The sequence below is a fragment of the Zeugodacus cucurbitae genome, chromosome 6 (assembly GCF_028554725.1).
Source record: "Zeugodacus cucurbitae isolate PBARC_wt_2022May chromosome 6, idZeuCucr1.2, whole genome shotgun sequence".
In the NCBI taxonomy this organism is placed as follows: Eukaryota; Metazoa; Arthropoda; class Insecta; order Diptera; family Tephritidae; genus Zeugodacus; species Zeugodacus cucurbitae.
In genome coordinates this window covers 21,077,318-21,096,150 of record NC_071671.1, presented here as the reverse complement: position 1 = coordinate 21,096,150, position 18,833 = coordinate 21,077,318, and the positions used below count along the sequence as shown (strand labels likewise).

The 18,833-nt window shown below is 35.6% G+C and overlaps 1 protein-coding gene across 12 annotated transcripts in view; it reads left to right on the top strand.

Moving 5' to 3' along the window:
• LOC105220342 (protein kinase C, brain isozyme) overlaps positions 1 to 18,833 on the top strand; it is a 699,782-nt gene that overhangs the window by 402,003 nt on the left and 278,946 nt on the right. For 2 of the 12 annotated variants that reach the window (XM_054234415.1, XM_054234413.1), the window contains exons 2-3: positions 4,966 to 5,065; positions 5,176 to 6,082. The exons of 7 other annotated variants lie outside the window; for them this stretch is intronic. In XM_054234415.1, the coding sequence (XP_054090390.1) occupies positions 5,889 to 6,082 (194 nt within the window). In that variant the 5' untranslated portion in view covers positions 4,966 to 5,065; positions 5,176 to 5,888. Of the gene's footprint in view, positions 1 to 2,321; positions 2,556 to 4,965; positions 6,083 to 7,266; positions 7,539 to 18,833 lie in introns of those variants that run through there. 3 more of the 12 variants (XM_054234414.1, XM_054234424.1, XM_054234412.1) reach the window with 3 other exon arrangements.

Here is an 18,833-nt window from a genome sequence, read left to right as displayed (position 1 = left end):
GATGAATACGAATTTTAAATAAATTTTACCATAAATAAATTTAAATTTTTCTTGTAAAATATCTTGCTATCTCGAATTAAACAATAACAGTGACAATGAAATAACTCTGAAGACTATAAATTATAGCTCTGAAACAACTGATTATTCAGATATGAGAATTTGAACCATAACCTTACCAATTATTCATAATGAAATTATTATGAATTAAATATTATTCAAAGTTTAATGTAAAAATATCTTTCAAAAAAGTGTGAAGAGAAAACCAGCAAATAAGGCTTTTAACATCCCGCATGCCACAAGTGTAGCAAGAGTGACAACTAAGCACATTAACTCAAATAGAAATGAGCTACAAAATAAGAGAGAATTATGTGGCGACCAGCGCAGGTGTAACAGCACTTCCACACCACAGTGCAGCGAGCATTGCTCCACTTTTTCGCTTTATTATTTTTTTTCTCCAAAAAACTCGCAATGCCGAAAGCTGGCAAGTGTGGCAAGAGCGTGGCAGGCCACAACATTAACACACAGCACTCTAGTTGCTCACTGAGGAGAAATTCACCACTCACACTCACACACATATAGCTGCTGCGAGCAAGTATTTGGCCATCGGCAGTAGAGACCGACCGATTAATCGGCCTTGGTATCGGCATCGGCCAGTATCGGCCACAAAATTAAGCATCGGCATCGGTATCGGCATCGGCCATATTTGGCCGATTCTTAGCCGATTCTTTCTACTTCTTTCGGATTATTTTAAAATACATTTTTTTTCTTTTTTTCATTTCTTTAGAGCATAAAATTTGGACTCTTCTGTTTACCATATAAAACACAGTGAATCACATTTGACTAAACTAACAATTCATCATGGTGATAATTTAAGTCTAGTATAAAGAAATTCAACAATTTTGCATTAATGAAAGGTTTTATTTAGCACTGCTAGAAACATTCGATTTATGTCAAATATGTACAGTTTTGTTTAAAGTTGTTGAGATTTTGAAGATAATGTTTTAAAGTCACTATTATAGAAGTATTCATAACTAGGTTAATTTATTTTTAAAAGTTTGCCATAGACAGGATCACGTAATAATCACTTGGTGCCGGCCTGGACTATAATAAGGTGCATGGAAAAGAACCTCTCAAACAAGCTTCCGAAGTTTCTATCGAGTCACTATCACTATGTGACGCCTTTCACAATGCGAGATAGAAATGACAAAAGTCATATCTTTGAAAATAACGGATTATTTTTACTAGACCTACTATTTTTGAATATTGGCCTTAATGCTCATATTTGTCCTTATGGGGTAACTCAGTGTAACCCATTAAAAATTGGCGATTTTAGTGAATTTTTTTAAAGAAAGTACTCGGTCGAATGTTTCGAAGTTTTTTGGACATAATAAGGTGTACTTTCATCTATATTTTAAGATTTTTATTTTACAAAAATTTTGAAAAATAAAGGAGTTATGGGTTGTCTTGGGAGGTGCCAAAAAAAAAAGTTCCCCAACTGCTGACATGATTCCGGCCGAATGAGTAACTGAAACACAAAAATTTAAAAATGTTATTAAAGTTGAATATATTCCCTATACAATGACCTACGATTATTGAAAGATATCAAACATTAACAAAATGGCGTAGTTTTGAAAAAAATTTCGATTTACAGGTAAAAAATTGTCGTTTTTTAAATGCCAAATTGACAATTTTTAATAAATCAAAACGATCGTAGGTCATTGTATGGTAAATATATTCAAGAATATTCAGTTTAAATTTGAAGTTGATCGGTCAATATCTCGTTGAGTTATGATGTCAGTAATTTTGTGAAAAGTCGTTTCGAGAAAAATGCGTTTAAAGTTTCGACTATAGCGGCTAATAAATGTGAGCGATTGCTCTTTAGAGCGCTGCCATTCAAAAACTATTCAAGATACGACTTTACCTTTCACAGGATATTTTTGAAATTATAAACTTTCGAATAAGCAAAAAGTAAAAAATCGATTTTTTGAAAATGTCACACCGGTATACCCCCTTAAGGAAAAAAGCAATATTGCTGATTGCAGATTCGCTATAACTTATTTGTTCTATCAACATATCTCTTATAATAATAATTTATTTATTTGCCTTTGTTTTTATTTGTTACTATACTAATTTAATAAATAAAGTTGTTGATGAGAGAATCGGCATCGGCATCGGCATCGGCCGATTCTTTGGCATCGGCCAAAATTTTGGTATCATTTTGGTATCGGTAGGACACTAATCGGCAGCATAGATGGCGCTCACCGTCAGCGCTGGACTCTTGCCAGTCGCGACTGTTTTGGCAATTTTCACAAAGTATCGGGTTGTTGAGCGCAGCGGACGTGTGCTGATCTGAACGCGGCGGTTAATCGGATATTTGAGAAAAAATACCAACAAAAAAAATACTAAATAAAATCACCAGAAAATCCACAGCCGAAAGCAATTGGATAACTGGCGTACAAAAACAAAAATAAAAAAATAAATTTAATTTTGTGAACAAATAAGTAGTTGAAATAAAAAACAAAATAAAATCAATCATTAAAAGGCGAAACGATTGTGTAAGTAAGCGTCAGCGGCTGTAAGTGAAGACTCTTCGCTGGCCAATTTGATTGTGTAGAATTGTTTTCACGCTGTTCGCCAATTGCCTGTGCGCGCTGTAATAATATACAGTGATTTTTTTGCTTCTTCACAAATTTCATGCTACATACCAGTTTGTGTGTGTTTACGGGTTGCAAATAGTGCGCCAAAATTTTTTTTCTTTCGGGTGCAGCGCGATTGTTGTGATTGTTTGTCCACCGCCGCATTTCGCGTGAGCTCAAGGGGATTTGTAGTGATTTTGAGTGCTGGAAATTATAGCGGTGAATTGGTGGTTGTTGATAATGAAAATTGCAAATTAAAAAAAAAACAAGTAAGGAAGGGCTAAGTTCGGGTGTAACCGAACATTTTATACTCTCGCAATTTATTTATTTAACTTTATTTATATTATAATACGCAATTTGACTCACATATTCGTCACTTATATTGTATGAAGTCCATTGAAAGTTGGAAACAATAATATTAGGTTAGAAGCACCGAAGTCCTCGTGTTCGATATATGGGGCCTTAAAAACCTATGGTCCGATTTCGGCGGATGTAGAATGGGGCTGCCACACTATAAACATAGTATTTGTGCAAAGTTCTGCACCGATATCTTCACTAGTGCTTACTTTATATATTGTAAAGTACACGATCCAGATCGACTTCAGAGTTCTGGTATATGGGAAGTAGGAGTGGTTGTGATCCGATTTGGCCTATTTTCACAACATATCATTGGGATGTAAGGAAAGTATTACAAACCAAGTTTCATTGAAATCGGTCGAGTAGTTCCTGAGATATGGTTTTTGACCCATAAGTGGGCGACGACACGCCCATTTTCCATTTTGTAAAAGAATCTGAGTGCAGCTTTCGTCTGCCATTTCTTAGCAAGAAAAATTTCTTGCCAAGAAATAAGTGGGCCAAGTTTCATCAAGATATCTTAATTTTTACTCAAGTTACAGCTTGCACAGACGGACGGACGGACGGACGGACAGACAGACATTCGGATTTGAACTCTTCACCCTGATCACTTTGGTATATATAACCCTAACCCTGTGAACAAAACTATAATACTCTCTAGCAACTTTGTTGCGAGAGTACAAAAACAATTAAGGGGAAACTGTGTTGGAATTTTGGGGTTGCAACGGCCAAATAAAATAAAATAAAATAAAATAAAATAAAATAAAATAAAATAAAATAAAATAAAATAAAATAAAATAAAATAAAATAAAATAAAATAAAATAAAATAAAATAAAATAAAATAAAATAAAATAAAATAAAATAAAATAAAATAAAATAAAATAAAATAAAATAAAATAAAATAAAATAAAATAAAATAAAATAAAATAAAATAAAATAAAATAAAATAAAATAAATTTTTTTTTTTTTTTTGCGGGAGAGGGGGTGGGAAATGCCTACCGCATCATCAACGCTGACGTCGCAGCGATGGTATGTGCCACTTGCAAGCCACTAAAAATCCCCCTCTAGGGAACCGTCGCCCATCCTGGAACCGCTTTCGCATTACTTCAGGGTGGCGTTCCATTTTTCTCATAGAGAGATTTACATCTACACACCTGCGTCCAGGTCCCGCTTTTTGTTGCGTAGCAAGTTGGCTACGTATTTCTGGATAATATTCCAGTTTTCCTCGGTCTCCAACATGACGTTGATTATGTTATCAGCGTTTATTGGTCCAACCAGGTCTTCTACGGCGGTGCGTTCCCGGTGCCAGAGCACACATTTAAAAAATGTGTGTTCAGCGTCGTCTTCTGTCGCGTCGTTGTATAGGCAGGACGGCTCTTCGACTTTTCCCATTCTGTGAAGGTACTTTTTGAAGTACCCGTGTCCGGATAGCAGCTGTGTTGTGTAGTAGTCGACTTCTCCAAAATTACGGCTTGTCCATAAGCTCAGATCCCTTATAAGTCTGGCCGTCCATTTGCCGCGGCTATCATTTTCATTCGTTGCCATGCTGATGCTGTATCTTTCTTTGCTTGTTCAATCGCACTCTTGTGAAATGAAAATTTTAGTGACATTCCCATCAAATATAAAATTAAATAAAATTTTAGAATATTTGTCTTTAAAGAGTATTGCGATGAAAATTCAAAAACAAATTTTGTAATAAATTTTTTTCCTATATAAACAGATAATTTTCGAAAAAATCGTTTCAGAAACTAAACTTCTAAAAAAAACCAAAAACAAAAAATATTTGATTTTTTTTAATTCTTGAATAGAGCAAAATTTTTCAAATATTTTTTCAAATAAGAATTCTACTTTTTTTAATTTCCTTTTTAATATATTTATTATTTGTCATATAAATAATATTTTTTGTAAATTTTTTTGAACAGTTCACTCTTTCTGCCGTTTAATTGACCAAGAAAATGTTTGTTTTTATTTCAGGAAAAAATATTTCAAAGCTCCAAAATCTGTCAAGTATTCAATTATTGAAATCCCAAACTGATTAAAATAAAAATTCGCACTAAAAATTCCAAACCTACAGGTGTGCAATATCATGGTAGTTCGTAAATAAATAGAACAAATCTAATAAAAATCTGAATGATAAATGTATATGTTTAGCGCCTATATATACAAAAATAAAAACTATTCTAGGTCATATGAAGAGCTAAGTGGCATAATTTTAACCAAAAAACAAATTGTGAAAAAATTTCATGGAAAGTGGAAGTGAAATAAAATTTCGAGAACATTTAAAAAAAAAATCTGAAAATCTCATCTAATAAAAAAAAATACGCCAAAATTCTAAATGCATATTATTTGTGCAAAAGTGAAGTGGAATTGTTTAATAAATACAAGTGCAGTGAGATTGAAAAAAATGCAAGTGCTTGTCACTGATGGATTATACGTATAAAATAATAGTAACAAAAAATAAGCATATAAATTATTAGAAAAGAGTGGCTTGATATTTAATTAAAATTAATGATCCTACAAGTGCGAAACTGATAATATTTAAATAATAATTATTTCGATATTCATTCGAGCCAAAAATTATTTAAATAAATTAAATACTAAAAAAATTCTACATGTTTGCAAAAAAAAAAAATAGTATCGAAATAATTATATGAAAAAATTGTAAAAAAATAAAATAATGAAATTAATTTCACATTTACAAAACTCAATCATAAAAACCAACTTTTTATCACTCATGTATATAAAACAGTGTATTGATGAATAAATATTATTCCCTAAGATAAAAGTCACTCTAAATATAATCTGAGTATACTCTCAACTTTAGCAACAAATAAAAAAAAAAGTATAGTGTATAGTGTAGTGAATATCAACAGCAAAGCACCAAACTCTCCTCCAAGATGTCTGAAACGCATGACAACAACGGCGATCAGCCGCTGCAGGATGAGGCTGGTGGCAGTGAGAATAAAATGAAGTCGCGCCTACGTAAAGGTGCGCTAAAGAAGAAGAATATCTTCGCCGTTAAAGATCATCGCTTTATACCACGCTTCTTCAAGCAACCAACATTCTGTTCGCATTGCAAGGATTTTATATGGTGAGTTATTATTAAAATTAAAAAATATAAAATGTAATGGTGATTATGAAACTATACTAACATACACTCATAAAGTTTCAATATTTCTAAATTAAAAATGCTATCTAGTAGATAATGAAAACTCGAAAACTTCCAAAACAACAAAATGCTCATCATACGCCAAGGATACCAATAAACGTATTGGCATTTCAAGCATGTTTAGAGTATACTAAATATACCAAACAGACATGTTTTGTATTCTTCGAGACACTTTTAATTTATGTGGGATTTATAATACTTCAACAATCATTTCATTAAAAGAAAATGACGTTCAGACGACAAAAATTTTGTTACAAAAAATAAATTTTCTAAAAATATTCTTTGATTTCTTACCAACAAATATCCATATATGATTTTGGTACTGGAAATGCAGCTGAGTATAATACATTATCAGTTTCATTTGTCACTGTTTTCAGATCACCCTAAACGTAGGCAACAATTCATTTGCAATAAACGTTGCCTACAATTAGGAGCACAGGCACATTGGTTGAGGTTATAAAAATTAGAAAAACATTTATTGGGTACTGAGTTCAATCTAAAAAGGCTCAATTCTGACATAAAACAAGCTGCTTATGAAATATCGATACTAGTAATAACCGTTATTATTGGAAAAAAATTTATTTGAAAAATCTTTCCAACAAAAATCTTCTCCATCCAGTATAGTTTCATGGCGATATTGGGGACTTCGTACGCTATTAGTGAGACGGAATTTCGTCGCGTCACACAATTTTGTAGTATTGGATTGAGATTCAAAAATATTTGGAGAAAGAAATATTGAAAGTTTTATTCTAATTATTCAAGCTGCTTATGTGAAAATGAGTATATATGTAATATTATGCAATGCATATCATGATTAGAAATAAATAGTTTATTCTGATTAGCTTATCTACCTTCACCTTAAACTACAATTTATTTATTCACATAAATCCACAACTATAATTTACTGAAATTTAGCCTGCATTTGACAAGTCTAAGACTAACAGTATATTTTAAGAATTTAAAATCAACCACCCGTAACGCAGTACACGCCCACAAAACACTAAAGCATTAACAAGAAGAATAGGCTAAAGGCAAGCACACATAATAACGCTATTATATAGTTACTCATACATATTATTGAGCAATATTTTCACGAACACATGCAGGCATTGGGCTACGTGGACGTAAAAAAAAAATCGATGGCTATATAACATGAGGTGGATATAACATATTATGAGAGAGTGAGATGAAGAAAAGGGAAAACAAAAGCAATGAAAGCAGAAAATTAGCGAAATTTCACAATGACAGAGGTGCAAATGAAAGGCGACGCACGCAGCTATGGCGTACAGTAATCGATGGCAAAAATTTCTCAGTGCAGTAATGGTACTTGTCAGTGATGGGAGAGCACTTTCGTTCCACATTGTCCACACAATCAAATGTAGGTATTTTTGACGATTTTAATTTGAGTTATCTTTAAGTTGAGATATCTTAATAAGTATATGTAAGTCTTTCTTGGCTCCAATATATCAAATATATCGATGACATCTGTCTAGCTCTCATACCATTAATAAAGTAGTTTTCGCCGCTTTGATAGAATTTTCTTCTTTTAAATTTCGTTGGTTTGTGTGATTCTATTTCTTAATTCAACATTTTTTGTCTTCCATATCTGCCTGTATATCTTCTTTAATATTTTTTTTTTTTTTTTTTATCAATAAATTTATTTTTCCCTCTTCATCAGCAAAAACTAACACATTGTGCCCCAACAATTAACGCACTCATTTCACACACTCTGTAGACACCTGTTCGAAACAATGCGCCGAACCCCATCATTTACATGGATGCTACGCTCCCTGCTGTTCGATCAACACGACACTAGCGCAACAGGAGAGCGTGAAAATTTAATTGTCTGTTGTTGATTTAGAGCGCCAAACGCGAGAGTGGGGTGAAATGTGTGGCAACACCAGTGTATGGTGTGCGGCTGGAGAGAGCCTACAAAGTGTAGAGCTTGTCACCTTTTGTTCCCTTAGAGGTTGTTGTTGCTATTGTTGTTTTACGTATTGTCGACCGCATCGCATTTAAACCAATTTATAATATTAGTTTATAACGCTGTTGGTGGTTGTTGTTTACACACAGTCATTCAATAGCAAAAACAAATGGAAAAAACGATTGGTTGCCACATGCACGCACTTGTGGTTTTGAGTATGCAAATAGTATAAGCATAGCTGCGTGTAAGAGTATGAAAGGAAATTGTGTGTATGTATTTTTTTAGTTTTCATTTTTGTGGTTTAAAATCGTCCATCAGTCTGCCTGCCTTGTGGTTGCATCAACAATGTTGTCTAAAGACAGTTTTGTATAATAAATACGAAAGAATACGGCACTTAAAGGCCAGTGGCTACGCAGTGAGCTATATAGATAGCTATAAGGGAATTGAGAATAACAATCGTTGGTAATCACCAACGAAGAAAAAAGACATAAAGGAAAAGCAGAAGAACGGAAAATAAATAGCTATAGGACAGTGAGAAAGACAATTGTTTGAAAAAGCGTGGTTGTGTTGAATCTTAAAGGTTAAATTTGTATGGAGTAGAATAATCCACCAACAGAATATAACAATAATCAAGAAACCGCAATACGAGTTGTCTACTGCTGACAATACTATTGGTACATGATGAAGAAAGCCTCATTATGTTTTCTTAATCACAAATTTGATATTAATCTTAACAATAAACTTAAATTGAAACTTATCCTGAAACTTAACCATACACTTAATCTTTAAATTAAAAATCTCTACACAATCCCCTTCATAAGTATAAATAAGTAAAAATAAAGAAATAATGTAAGATAAATATGATATGTGAACGGCCAAGGCGTTCAGAACGCTCAGATTCGACGCCCAAGTGTGAGCTTGTATATTTCTAACATTTTATTCTTCAAGCCGCTGCACAGCTCGTACTTGGGAGGTTTTTAAATTTTGTTCAGCAAACATCTGCGAGCGCTCGTTATGCGAAGAGAATGACTTGCAAGCGATTTTCAGTTTTAGATTAAGATTCTCCATCACGGAGTCTTTTTGATACCCTCACATGGGAAATATTTCCAGAAAGTTGAGATTCTAGCAATAAATATAGCCTATGTTTTTTTAAATCGGCACCGTAGTTTTCGAGTTTATTTATTACAAACATACATACACATTTTTATCCTCTCGCAACCTGTTGCACAGAGTATAATAGTTTTGTTCACATAACGGTTGTTTGTCTCACCAAGAAATAAAAGAGTTAGATATGGGGTTATATATATATAAATGATCAGGATGACGAGTGGAGTTGAAATCCGGATGTCTGTCCGTCTGTCCGTGCAAGCGATAACTTGAGTAAAAATTAAGATATCTTAATGAAACTTGGAACACATGTTCCTTGGGACCGTGAGAGGGTTGCTTTCGAAAATGGGCAAAATCGCTCCACTGCCACGCCCCCAAAATGGCGAAAACCAAAAACATATAATTTTTTTTTTTTTTTTTTATTTTTTTTTTTTAAGAAATTTGTACAATAATAAATTATTTGACAAATGAATATTTAGCAGCGCTAGCAACAAGGGCCTTCGGCTGTCTGTAATCTAATATAACGTTAATGTTTAAGGTGTTAGTAGAGCTAACTACGATTTATTCTTAATATTAAATATGCTTTAACAAGTCAGTCTCTTTCAACAATTTGTACATCTTTAGAACGTTTGTGATGTTCGCCTCTCTCAAAAGGTCGAAGGGATCCGTTGTACTCAGGATATCTTTTCGGGTTGAGTCGATAATTGGACAATGTAGTAAATGCCGAATTGATGCCGGCTCTTCACAAAATGGACACTTACTGGGTGGGGTACGTTGTAGAAGATGTGCGTGCGTGATAATTGTGTGCCCCAGGCGTAGGCGAATAAATGGCTTAATTGTTGAGAGAGCTATGTCGGCAGCGATAGTTCCTTTCTTTCTGCTAGGATTGATAGCGGAGTAGTGATGAGCATAGGTGTTCCAATCGCTAATTTGAGTCTGGCGTCTTTCGTTTGCGATTTCAGTCAAAATGTCTTTTTTAGACATGTAGTTAAACATTATGGATGGTGTTTTTGCAAAGTTTTTTGCAGCCGCGTCGGCGTTTTCGTTGCCAATGATTCCTGTGTGGCCTGGTATCCACATTAGTTTGATTTTTCGAGGTGTGGCTATTAAAGTGTTGCGTATCGCGACTACCTCATTTTGACTATTGGAGGGGCATTCGATGGCGTCAAGGCATGAGTTACTGTCGGTGCAAATAATGAACTTGCCTCGGTGAAGCTTGGCATATGTGATGGCTTCGAGAACAGCGGAGACTTCAGCGGTAAACACGGAGCAAATCGGGTGGAGTAGGCCGTGCCGAATAATTTCTCCATTTTCTTTTGTTACTGCAAATGATGTGTTGTCGCGGGATTTAGAGCCATCCGTAAATAAGAAGTTCCATCCATTTTGGCTGTAAAAGTGTTTTTCTTTCGCATAAATTGCTCTGTATTTCTCTTGTGGTGTATTTGTTTTTGGAAATTGGAGTGTTTTAATTGTGTGAGGAATGTTGTTAATCAACCACTGTTGGCGGATAGTGGATACTCTAGGCCTTGAAGTATGCGGTATCTGAAGGTGTTTAAGGAATTTCAGTGGTCGACTGATTGCTGGCAAGAATCTTGGCTCTCGTTTTCTTGACATTGCGTTTTTTACGTCTCTTTTTAAAATATTGTTTGGAGTAAATAGCAGTTTAGGGAGTAAACGACGGCAGCTATCGATTGTTCTTTCAGCGATTGTAGGCAAGCCAGTTTCTGCAAAGAGGTTTTTTAGGGGTGTCGTAGGGAATGATCTTATGCTTCTCCGTATTGCTACGTGATAAGGCGTGGATATTTTGTTGATTGCAGATGCTGGACAGTTTCCATAGAGTGGAAGTGCGTATTCAACCTTGGAGAGTATTAAGGCTCTGGTTGCGTTGATAAGAGTGGCTGGGTGAATATGGCTTTTCTTAGATGTTAGATATTTTATTATATTTAATCTTGTCACAAGACAGTCTCTAACATATTTACAATGTGATTTAAAGTTATATTTAGAGTCTATTATTAATCCTAAAACTTTAAGTTCATTAACAATGCTAATATTAAGGTTAGTACAGAAGTTAGTTAGATTAGAGCAGTTCACTTTTTTGCAAATATGTAAAATTTTTGTTTTTTTCTATTGATATTGTGATACCAGCAGTCAGGGACCATGAAGTTAACTCTGCTAGGACATTTTCGAAAATTTGAGTGACTTGAGCAAGATTGTTACACTTTGTGTAGAAGACTACATCATCGGCGTAGAGCTGACATTGGATGCCGCGGATATTTGTTGTTCGGAGAACAATTTCATCAAACGCGATTATGAAAAGAAATGCAGATAAGGGTGAACCTTGTGGGGTGCCATTATCTAAAGGAACACTGTTGGACAGAAATCCGTTTATTTTGACTCTACACTTTCTATGCTGGAGAAAAATTTTAACAAATTTTTTAATTTTTGGGCCCACTTTCCAAGCGTCAAGTTGTTTCAAAACTATGTGTATGCCGATTCTGTCGAATGCTTTTTGAAAGTCTATCGCTAATAAAGACACGTGGTTTTTGGAGGATAAAGCGTTTGAAATAAAGTAGTCTAGATGTAGGAGTGCATCCATGGTGCCAAATCCCTTTCTGTATGCAACTTGATTAGGGCTTATAAGGTTTTTCACTTCAGCATACCACGCTAAGCGATTGACAATAATCTTTTCTAATAATTTTCCAAGACATGATAGGAGCGAAATTGGTCTATAACTGTTTACATCAGAAGGGGGTTTGTTGGGTTTTAGTATTGGAACAATACATGCAGTTTTCCAAAATTGTGGGTAGGGTCCACTATCAAAAATGCAATTGTAAAGCTTGAGTAGTCTACTCCTGACTGAGTTTGGCAGGTTTTGAATTATGGGATATGTAATCTTGTCCAGGCCTGGTGAACTTCCTTTGACTAAGGAGAGGGCAAATTCGAGTTCTGATGGGAGGATTTTGGACTCAAGTTGCTTGGCTGTGATTGATAAAGGGTAAGAGGTTGGTGGTTCCTGGTTTAGTCGTCTTGCTTTTAAGTTGCGGAAAGTGTTTGTGAAGGTTGTATCGGAGGAGGAAAGGGAGAACTGAGAAGCAAAATTGTTGGCAATAGCATGTGGGTCAGAGAGTGGTCCATTAGCGGAATTAATGTACGTAAAGGACATTTGTCTTGGGGAGCGAGTGAGTATTCGTATGTCATTCCATATTTTTTTAGGTTTTGTTGATGGGTTTATGCTGGAGGTGAGTTCTTCAAATGCTTTGCGCTTTGCTAATTTGGCGTTTCGCTTAAATTGTGCGTTTGCTTTTTTGTATCTCCATAGATTTTCTGTTGAGCGAACGGTTTTGTATTGGTGCCACAAGTTCTGCTTGGAAACTTGGAGTGCGGATAGTTCGGAGCTCCACCAAGGAACGGTTTTATTGGATCTATTTGGTTTAGTTTGTGGTATGGTGAGGTGAGCTGCTGATCGTATAACTCTTAGGATTTTAGCTGCTTCTTGGTTTATGTTATTAGCAATTGGAGAGGCTGCACTGATTTCTTCGCACATTTGACTGAATTTCTTCCAGTCGGCTTGGTTAGTTTTAAATCTGGGTGTGAATTTTACTAAGGATTGATTGCAGACTGAGGTTATTTGGGTAAGGATAGGGAAGTGGTCGCTTCCATGTAATGAGTCAAGGACTTTCCACTGGCAGTTTGAGGCTAGAGTTGCGGAACAAAGTGTAATGTCAACTGTAGAAAAGGTGTGGTGAGTCGAAAAGTGGGTGGGAGCACCATTATTTAGTGATATAAAATTGGATGGGATTAACGCGTCTTCAATTTTTTGTCCTCTAGAGTTTGTGTAATCAGATCCCCAGATAGTATTCCAGGCGTTGAAGTCGCCTCCAATGATGCATTGTGTACTGAATTGGTTCAGAAGTTGGGAAATATCAGATGTAGAAAAAGTATCTTTGGGAGGAATGTACATGCAAACAGCCACTATCTTGGTTGTTGTATTGATGTCAATAGCTAGTGCTGAGAAGCTTGTTTGAATAGGTGATAGTTTGTGTTGAATATTCCTTTTGACTAATATTGCAATTCCTTGCTTTTTACTAGTGATCTGAGGTAGATTGTAGAAATGCCCTATGTAATTTTTGGGAGTGTAGGCAGTTTGGTTTTGGGGTAAGTGAGTTTCGGTTAAAAGAATGATGGATGGGGAATAGTATTTAATCAGAATTTCAAGTTCGTGATAGTTATTGAGGTAACCATTCATATTCCATTGCAAAATTGATAACATGATGAATAGCAAATAATATGGAGGTAAAACGAAAAGTTATGGGAGAACGAATATATGCATACACACACGCATGTAACTGCTTTTGACACTCTGCGAGCAGAGCGCCGGTAGCCACCTACAGTGAGGGATGCATTACATTTCGAAGTCACTGTTATGATCAGCAACGCTCTTTGGCTCAGCTTGTACTGAGTCGGAGAGCATTAGACCACCACAGTCGTTATTTCTGGGCGAGGGGAAGATATAATTGTTGCTTGAGGTGGGGTTGATTGTTGAAGAGTTGGTGAGAGAGAAGGGTTTGGTCAAATTAGAATTAAAAGGTGAATTGGTGATTGAAGTTTTGTTGTTTGTTGGCGTAGTCGTGCTAGAAGCCCATGAATGGGCGATAGATTTGTTGGAGTTTGGTAAACTAGTGTTAGTTGAAGTGCTATTTGGAGAGGTGGAAATTTTTTTTGAAGCTTGAGGTGTATTTTTTGTTTTGTCGTTTTCGGAAGGTTTTGATGTTGTGGAGGCTGAAGTGGGAATGTTTGGAGTGGTTATTTGTGCAGGTAGAGAAATTATTGTTGAAAAGGGTGTAAAAGAAGAGGTGGAGGAGTGCTGAGATCTGTATTTAGTAGCTGCTTCACGCATGCTGCATTTGTCCATGGTTTTTATTTTTAAGATTTCTTTGGCCTGTATAAACTTGGGACAAGTGTTTGCGGAGGAAGGGTGTTCGCCTGAGCAATTCACACACATGGTTCTTGAGCATTCGCTGTCATTGTGAGGGGGGAGACTGCAGTTGACGCATGTAGGAAGGCTTTTGCATTTTTTTATTGTGTGTCCGAGCTTTTGACAGGTTTTGCAGCGCATCGGGTTGGGATAGTAGGGACGGACTGAAATTTTTCGCCAGGCTACATCAATTTCCTCAGGTAGCTTGTAGGCATCAAAAGTGAGGAGCATTGCACCTGTTGGGACTATGACACCTTCAAGCTTCTTCTGGAATTTATACACTGCACTTACTCCATAATCTTCAAGGCCTTCAATAATTTCTTTTTCAGGCAAATGGTTAAGAAATGGCGCGAAAATCGTGCCTTTTACGGAGTTAAGGTGTTCATGGTAATTAGCTGAAATTTTGCAGATGTTCGAAAGTGTTATCGTGTTTGTGAATTTTTCAGCAGTTTTTTTTATTTTTAACTAATAAGAGAAGACTTCCGTCGCGCAATTCTGAGATGGATTTAACATCTTTGCTAATGCCTAAAATGGCTTTATGCACCGCAAAGCATGAAAAAAGTGACAGTGGTTTATTGTCTTCTAATGATTTAAGGACTATGTATTTTGGGTCGTCGTTTTTAGAGATGTTAATGGGGGGAAGCTCAGGGAAAGTCTCTTGAGATTTGTTGGCTTTTTTTCGTTTTGTATGAGGACTAGAGGAAAGTAGGGCGAACCTATTTTTCCCTGGGTTGTGGGCCCCAGGGGGCATTATGAACACACCTTACGCAATCACTTATGTATAACTATTTATGCACTTTTTTTTTTTTTTTTTTTTTTTTGTTTTTTTTTTTTTTTTTATGAGATCAATTGATACACAGAGAGCGTCACAGAGTAACGAAACGGTATAACGAAAACAGACGAATAAGCGAATACTGATAACGCACGAAAAGAGTGAACGTCCGCACGCGTCAGAGGTTAGTCGGTGACTGAAAAACATATAAAGTGTCATAACTAAGCCATAAATAAAGTTATAACAGTAAAATTTGGAATAAAGGATTGCACTAGGAAGGGGCATATTTGGATGTAATCCTTTTGGGGAAATTGGTGTGGTCCCGCCCCCAAATCGGTTATTTGTATATATCTCGCAAACCAATGAAGCTATATAAACCAAGGTTTCTGCAGTCGTCTTTTTTAGCCACTTCTTAATACAGTCCAAAAATGAAAGAAATCGGATATTAACCACGCGCACCTCCCAAAGGTTAGGTTAGGTTGCAAATTACTAAAAGTGGGTTAACTCACTAACCAAAAACGGCAGAAACACTAAATTTCACATAAGAAATGACAGATGGAAGCTGCACTCAGATGTTTTTACAAAATGGAAAATGGGCGTCGCCCACTTATGGGTCAAAAACCATATCTCAGGAACTACTCAACCGATTTCAATGAAACTTGGTTTGTAATAATTTCCTTACCTCCCAATAATATGTTGTGAAAATTGGCCAAATCGCTTCACAACCACGCATACTTCCTATATACCGGAACTTAGAAGATTACCTGAATCGTTTACTTTACAATATATATAGTAAGCACTAGTGCAGATATCGGTGCAAAACTTTGCACAAATACTGTATTTATAGTGTGACAGCCCATTTGTAAAAATCACCGAAATCGGACCATAGGTTTTCAAGGCCCCATATATCGAACATGAGGACCTCGGTGCTTCTAACTTAATATTAGGGTTTCCAACTTTCAATGGACTTTATACAATATATATGACGAATATGTGGGTCAAATTGTGTATAATATAATATTAATTAAGTTAAATAAATAAATTGCGGGAGTATAAAATGTTCGGTTACACCCGAACTTAGCCCTTCCTTACTTGTTCCTCTTTATAATAGTAGTATAGGTTGGTATGATAATATTATGTACTTTGGAACCGCAATTATGCACTTCTACTGAACACATGTGCTTTACTGGCCTTGCTAGCCTTCCAGCCTATCACTCAGTGGACAATACTTGACAAACAAATTACAAAATAGTTCTTCCTCCTTTATTATATACAAGTATTATATATAAATTCTTGCAATCGTGTCCGTGTGTTGTACTGTCACGAATGTTTGTTATTCAATCGCGTAGCCGCTAGAAGCGAATATTCGATAAATGACATGTATGTAGAAACCAAACAAATTTGAATTGGCGAGCCGAAGAATAAAGCCATACAAAGCAATAATATGTGAACGATATATGCATGCATGTATGCCAAAACTCAGCTGTGATAATTGTTGTATTTGGCCCTGTGGCAACAACAGCAGGTGCAAAATACGCCGTCAAAATACCATGTGGAACCCAGAAAATAGTGCAAATTATTCCTGGTAATATAAAATGTAAGTGGATAGAGGAAAGATGATGAATACAGGAAATATATATTGGCGTACAAATTGTTTGAATAACAAATAATACAAGTGGTAATGAGTATAATATACTTGAATATTAAAAGAAAATTTTTTGATTATCATCATTTTGTATTGCATATATAATCTTAAATCTTAGAATAAACTTTTCCTACAATTCAAGTCGACCACTTTTATACCTCATACCAACAAACCCAAATAAGGGTAAGGGTTGATTCAGCAAGCACAACAAAGTTATTATCAATCATCTTGCATGTGTGTATCATGCAAACGCTTTTTTTATCTGTTTGTCTATGCAATTAAACTTTTGTTGTTTAAGGTGACACATTTCACACTTGAAAGAATTCGCAAAAGTTCTTATTATTGTTTGAGTGCAGGGGGGAATTTAACTGTTTACGAGTGGATGCGAGGGTCTAGCATTTTTAAGGAGTACTAAATATGCGAAAGGATGTAGAAAGGCATAACCTACTTAAATGGTGGTTAGATGGCAAAATTTTGCATTAGAATGGGTTAGGATCTTCAAAGGTCAGTAATTTGGATCTCGGCTAAATTGCTGAACAAAAATTAAGGAGTGAGTTTATTTCCGTTAAAAAATCAAAATTATAGGTTACTAAAAGAGATTAAAATTGAAAATGCCAAAAAATCCATTATCAGGATATTCCGCCTTTCATCAGTTGTTCTACGACTCTTTCATTACCGTATTTTGCACCTTTCCAGTTGATAAAAAGTGCTTTGTAAGCCTAATGGTAGGCCAAATGAACTATTTACAATTTCCGCTAAAAGTATGCATCAATTTTTATTTCCGCCTAATGGTAGGCCAGTTTACGCCTGATGATGTGGAGTAATTTTCGTTGACATTTAAAAAATGGATTTGGTAGAGTTAATCCATTATAACTAGATTTTTTTATTTAGAGGAAACGAAAAAACGACGAAAAACCTTCAAGTTGGCATCAATATTCAAAATCAGCCGAAAATAAAATTAATCCAATACCTGGAACTAAACACTCCTAATTTCTAGAAATTGAAGCAATGATTTCTTACCACGTAAAAAGCGCTGAACCGTTAAAGGACATAACCCCAAATTTGGCAATGAATTATTAATCCTAAGGCAGTTATTTTTAAGGTACAAACTTCCAGAATTTACAAAAACACACACACACTCATACGCTTTTTTCGACAGCCACTCAGGTAGATAGGCATTTAATCAATCGGTAAAATGGAGTGAGTTGGAATAAAAGCGATAAAAAAATGTAAATAAATCACTCAAGCTGAAGCAACGTTTGATGTAAAAATGAGCTGATTTACTATTTATGAATAGAGAAAGGTAAAATGTAAAAAACAAAAACAAAAACGCAGTGAAGTTAGAGTATTTTTAACCGCCCCATTTCGATGTGCCACGATTAATACGAGTTAAAGCAAAATCTGAAGGAATGCTGCGTAAATTTATACTTTAAAACTCAGAGTTAAGCAAATAAAAGCAGTGATTTATCAAAGCTGCTTATAGGAAGGAAGGTGTGTAGGATTAAAGTGAAGTAAACAAGCACTTTGCATTGGTAAAAACTAACTCATATACTATATTTCTAAATTTTTACACTCTCGCAACATGTTGTACTCGTATACTTCTCAGCTGAAAAGGCTTAATGTGAATACTTTCCAGTTCAATTCAATTCAAGTACCTAAATATCCTTTATAGTACCCACATTGAATCCTTTTTGCTCGACATGTAACACCACTTAATTTAATATTAATTTAGTTCGCCAATAAATTTGGCTTAATTATTTGAATTTAATTTACTATATTGTTACTGTTTAATTGTATGTATGTATGTGATTGGCGCTGCAACCGTTTAGCCGGTTATAGCCGAATCGACGATAGTGCACCTCCTCTCTCTCTCCTTCGCAGTTCGGCGCCAGTTGGAGATCCCAAGTGTAACCAGGTCGCTCTCCACCTGGTCCCTCCAACGGAGTGGAGGCCTTCCCCTTCCTCGGCTTCCTCCGGCGGGTACTGCATCGAACACTTTCAGGGCTGGAGTGTTTTCGTCCATTCGGACAACATGACCTAGCCAGCGTAGCCGTCTTTTTATTCGCTGAACTATGTCGATGTCTTCGTATAACTCGTACAGCTCATCGTTCCATCGTCTGCGGTATTCCAAGCTTCTGCACCGTAGAGCAGGACGGGAATGATAAGCGACTTGTGGAGCTTGATTTTGGTTCGTCGAGAGAGGACTTTACTGTTCAATTGCCTACTCAGTCCAAAGTAGCACCTGTTGGC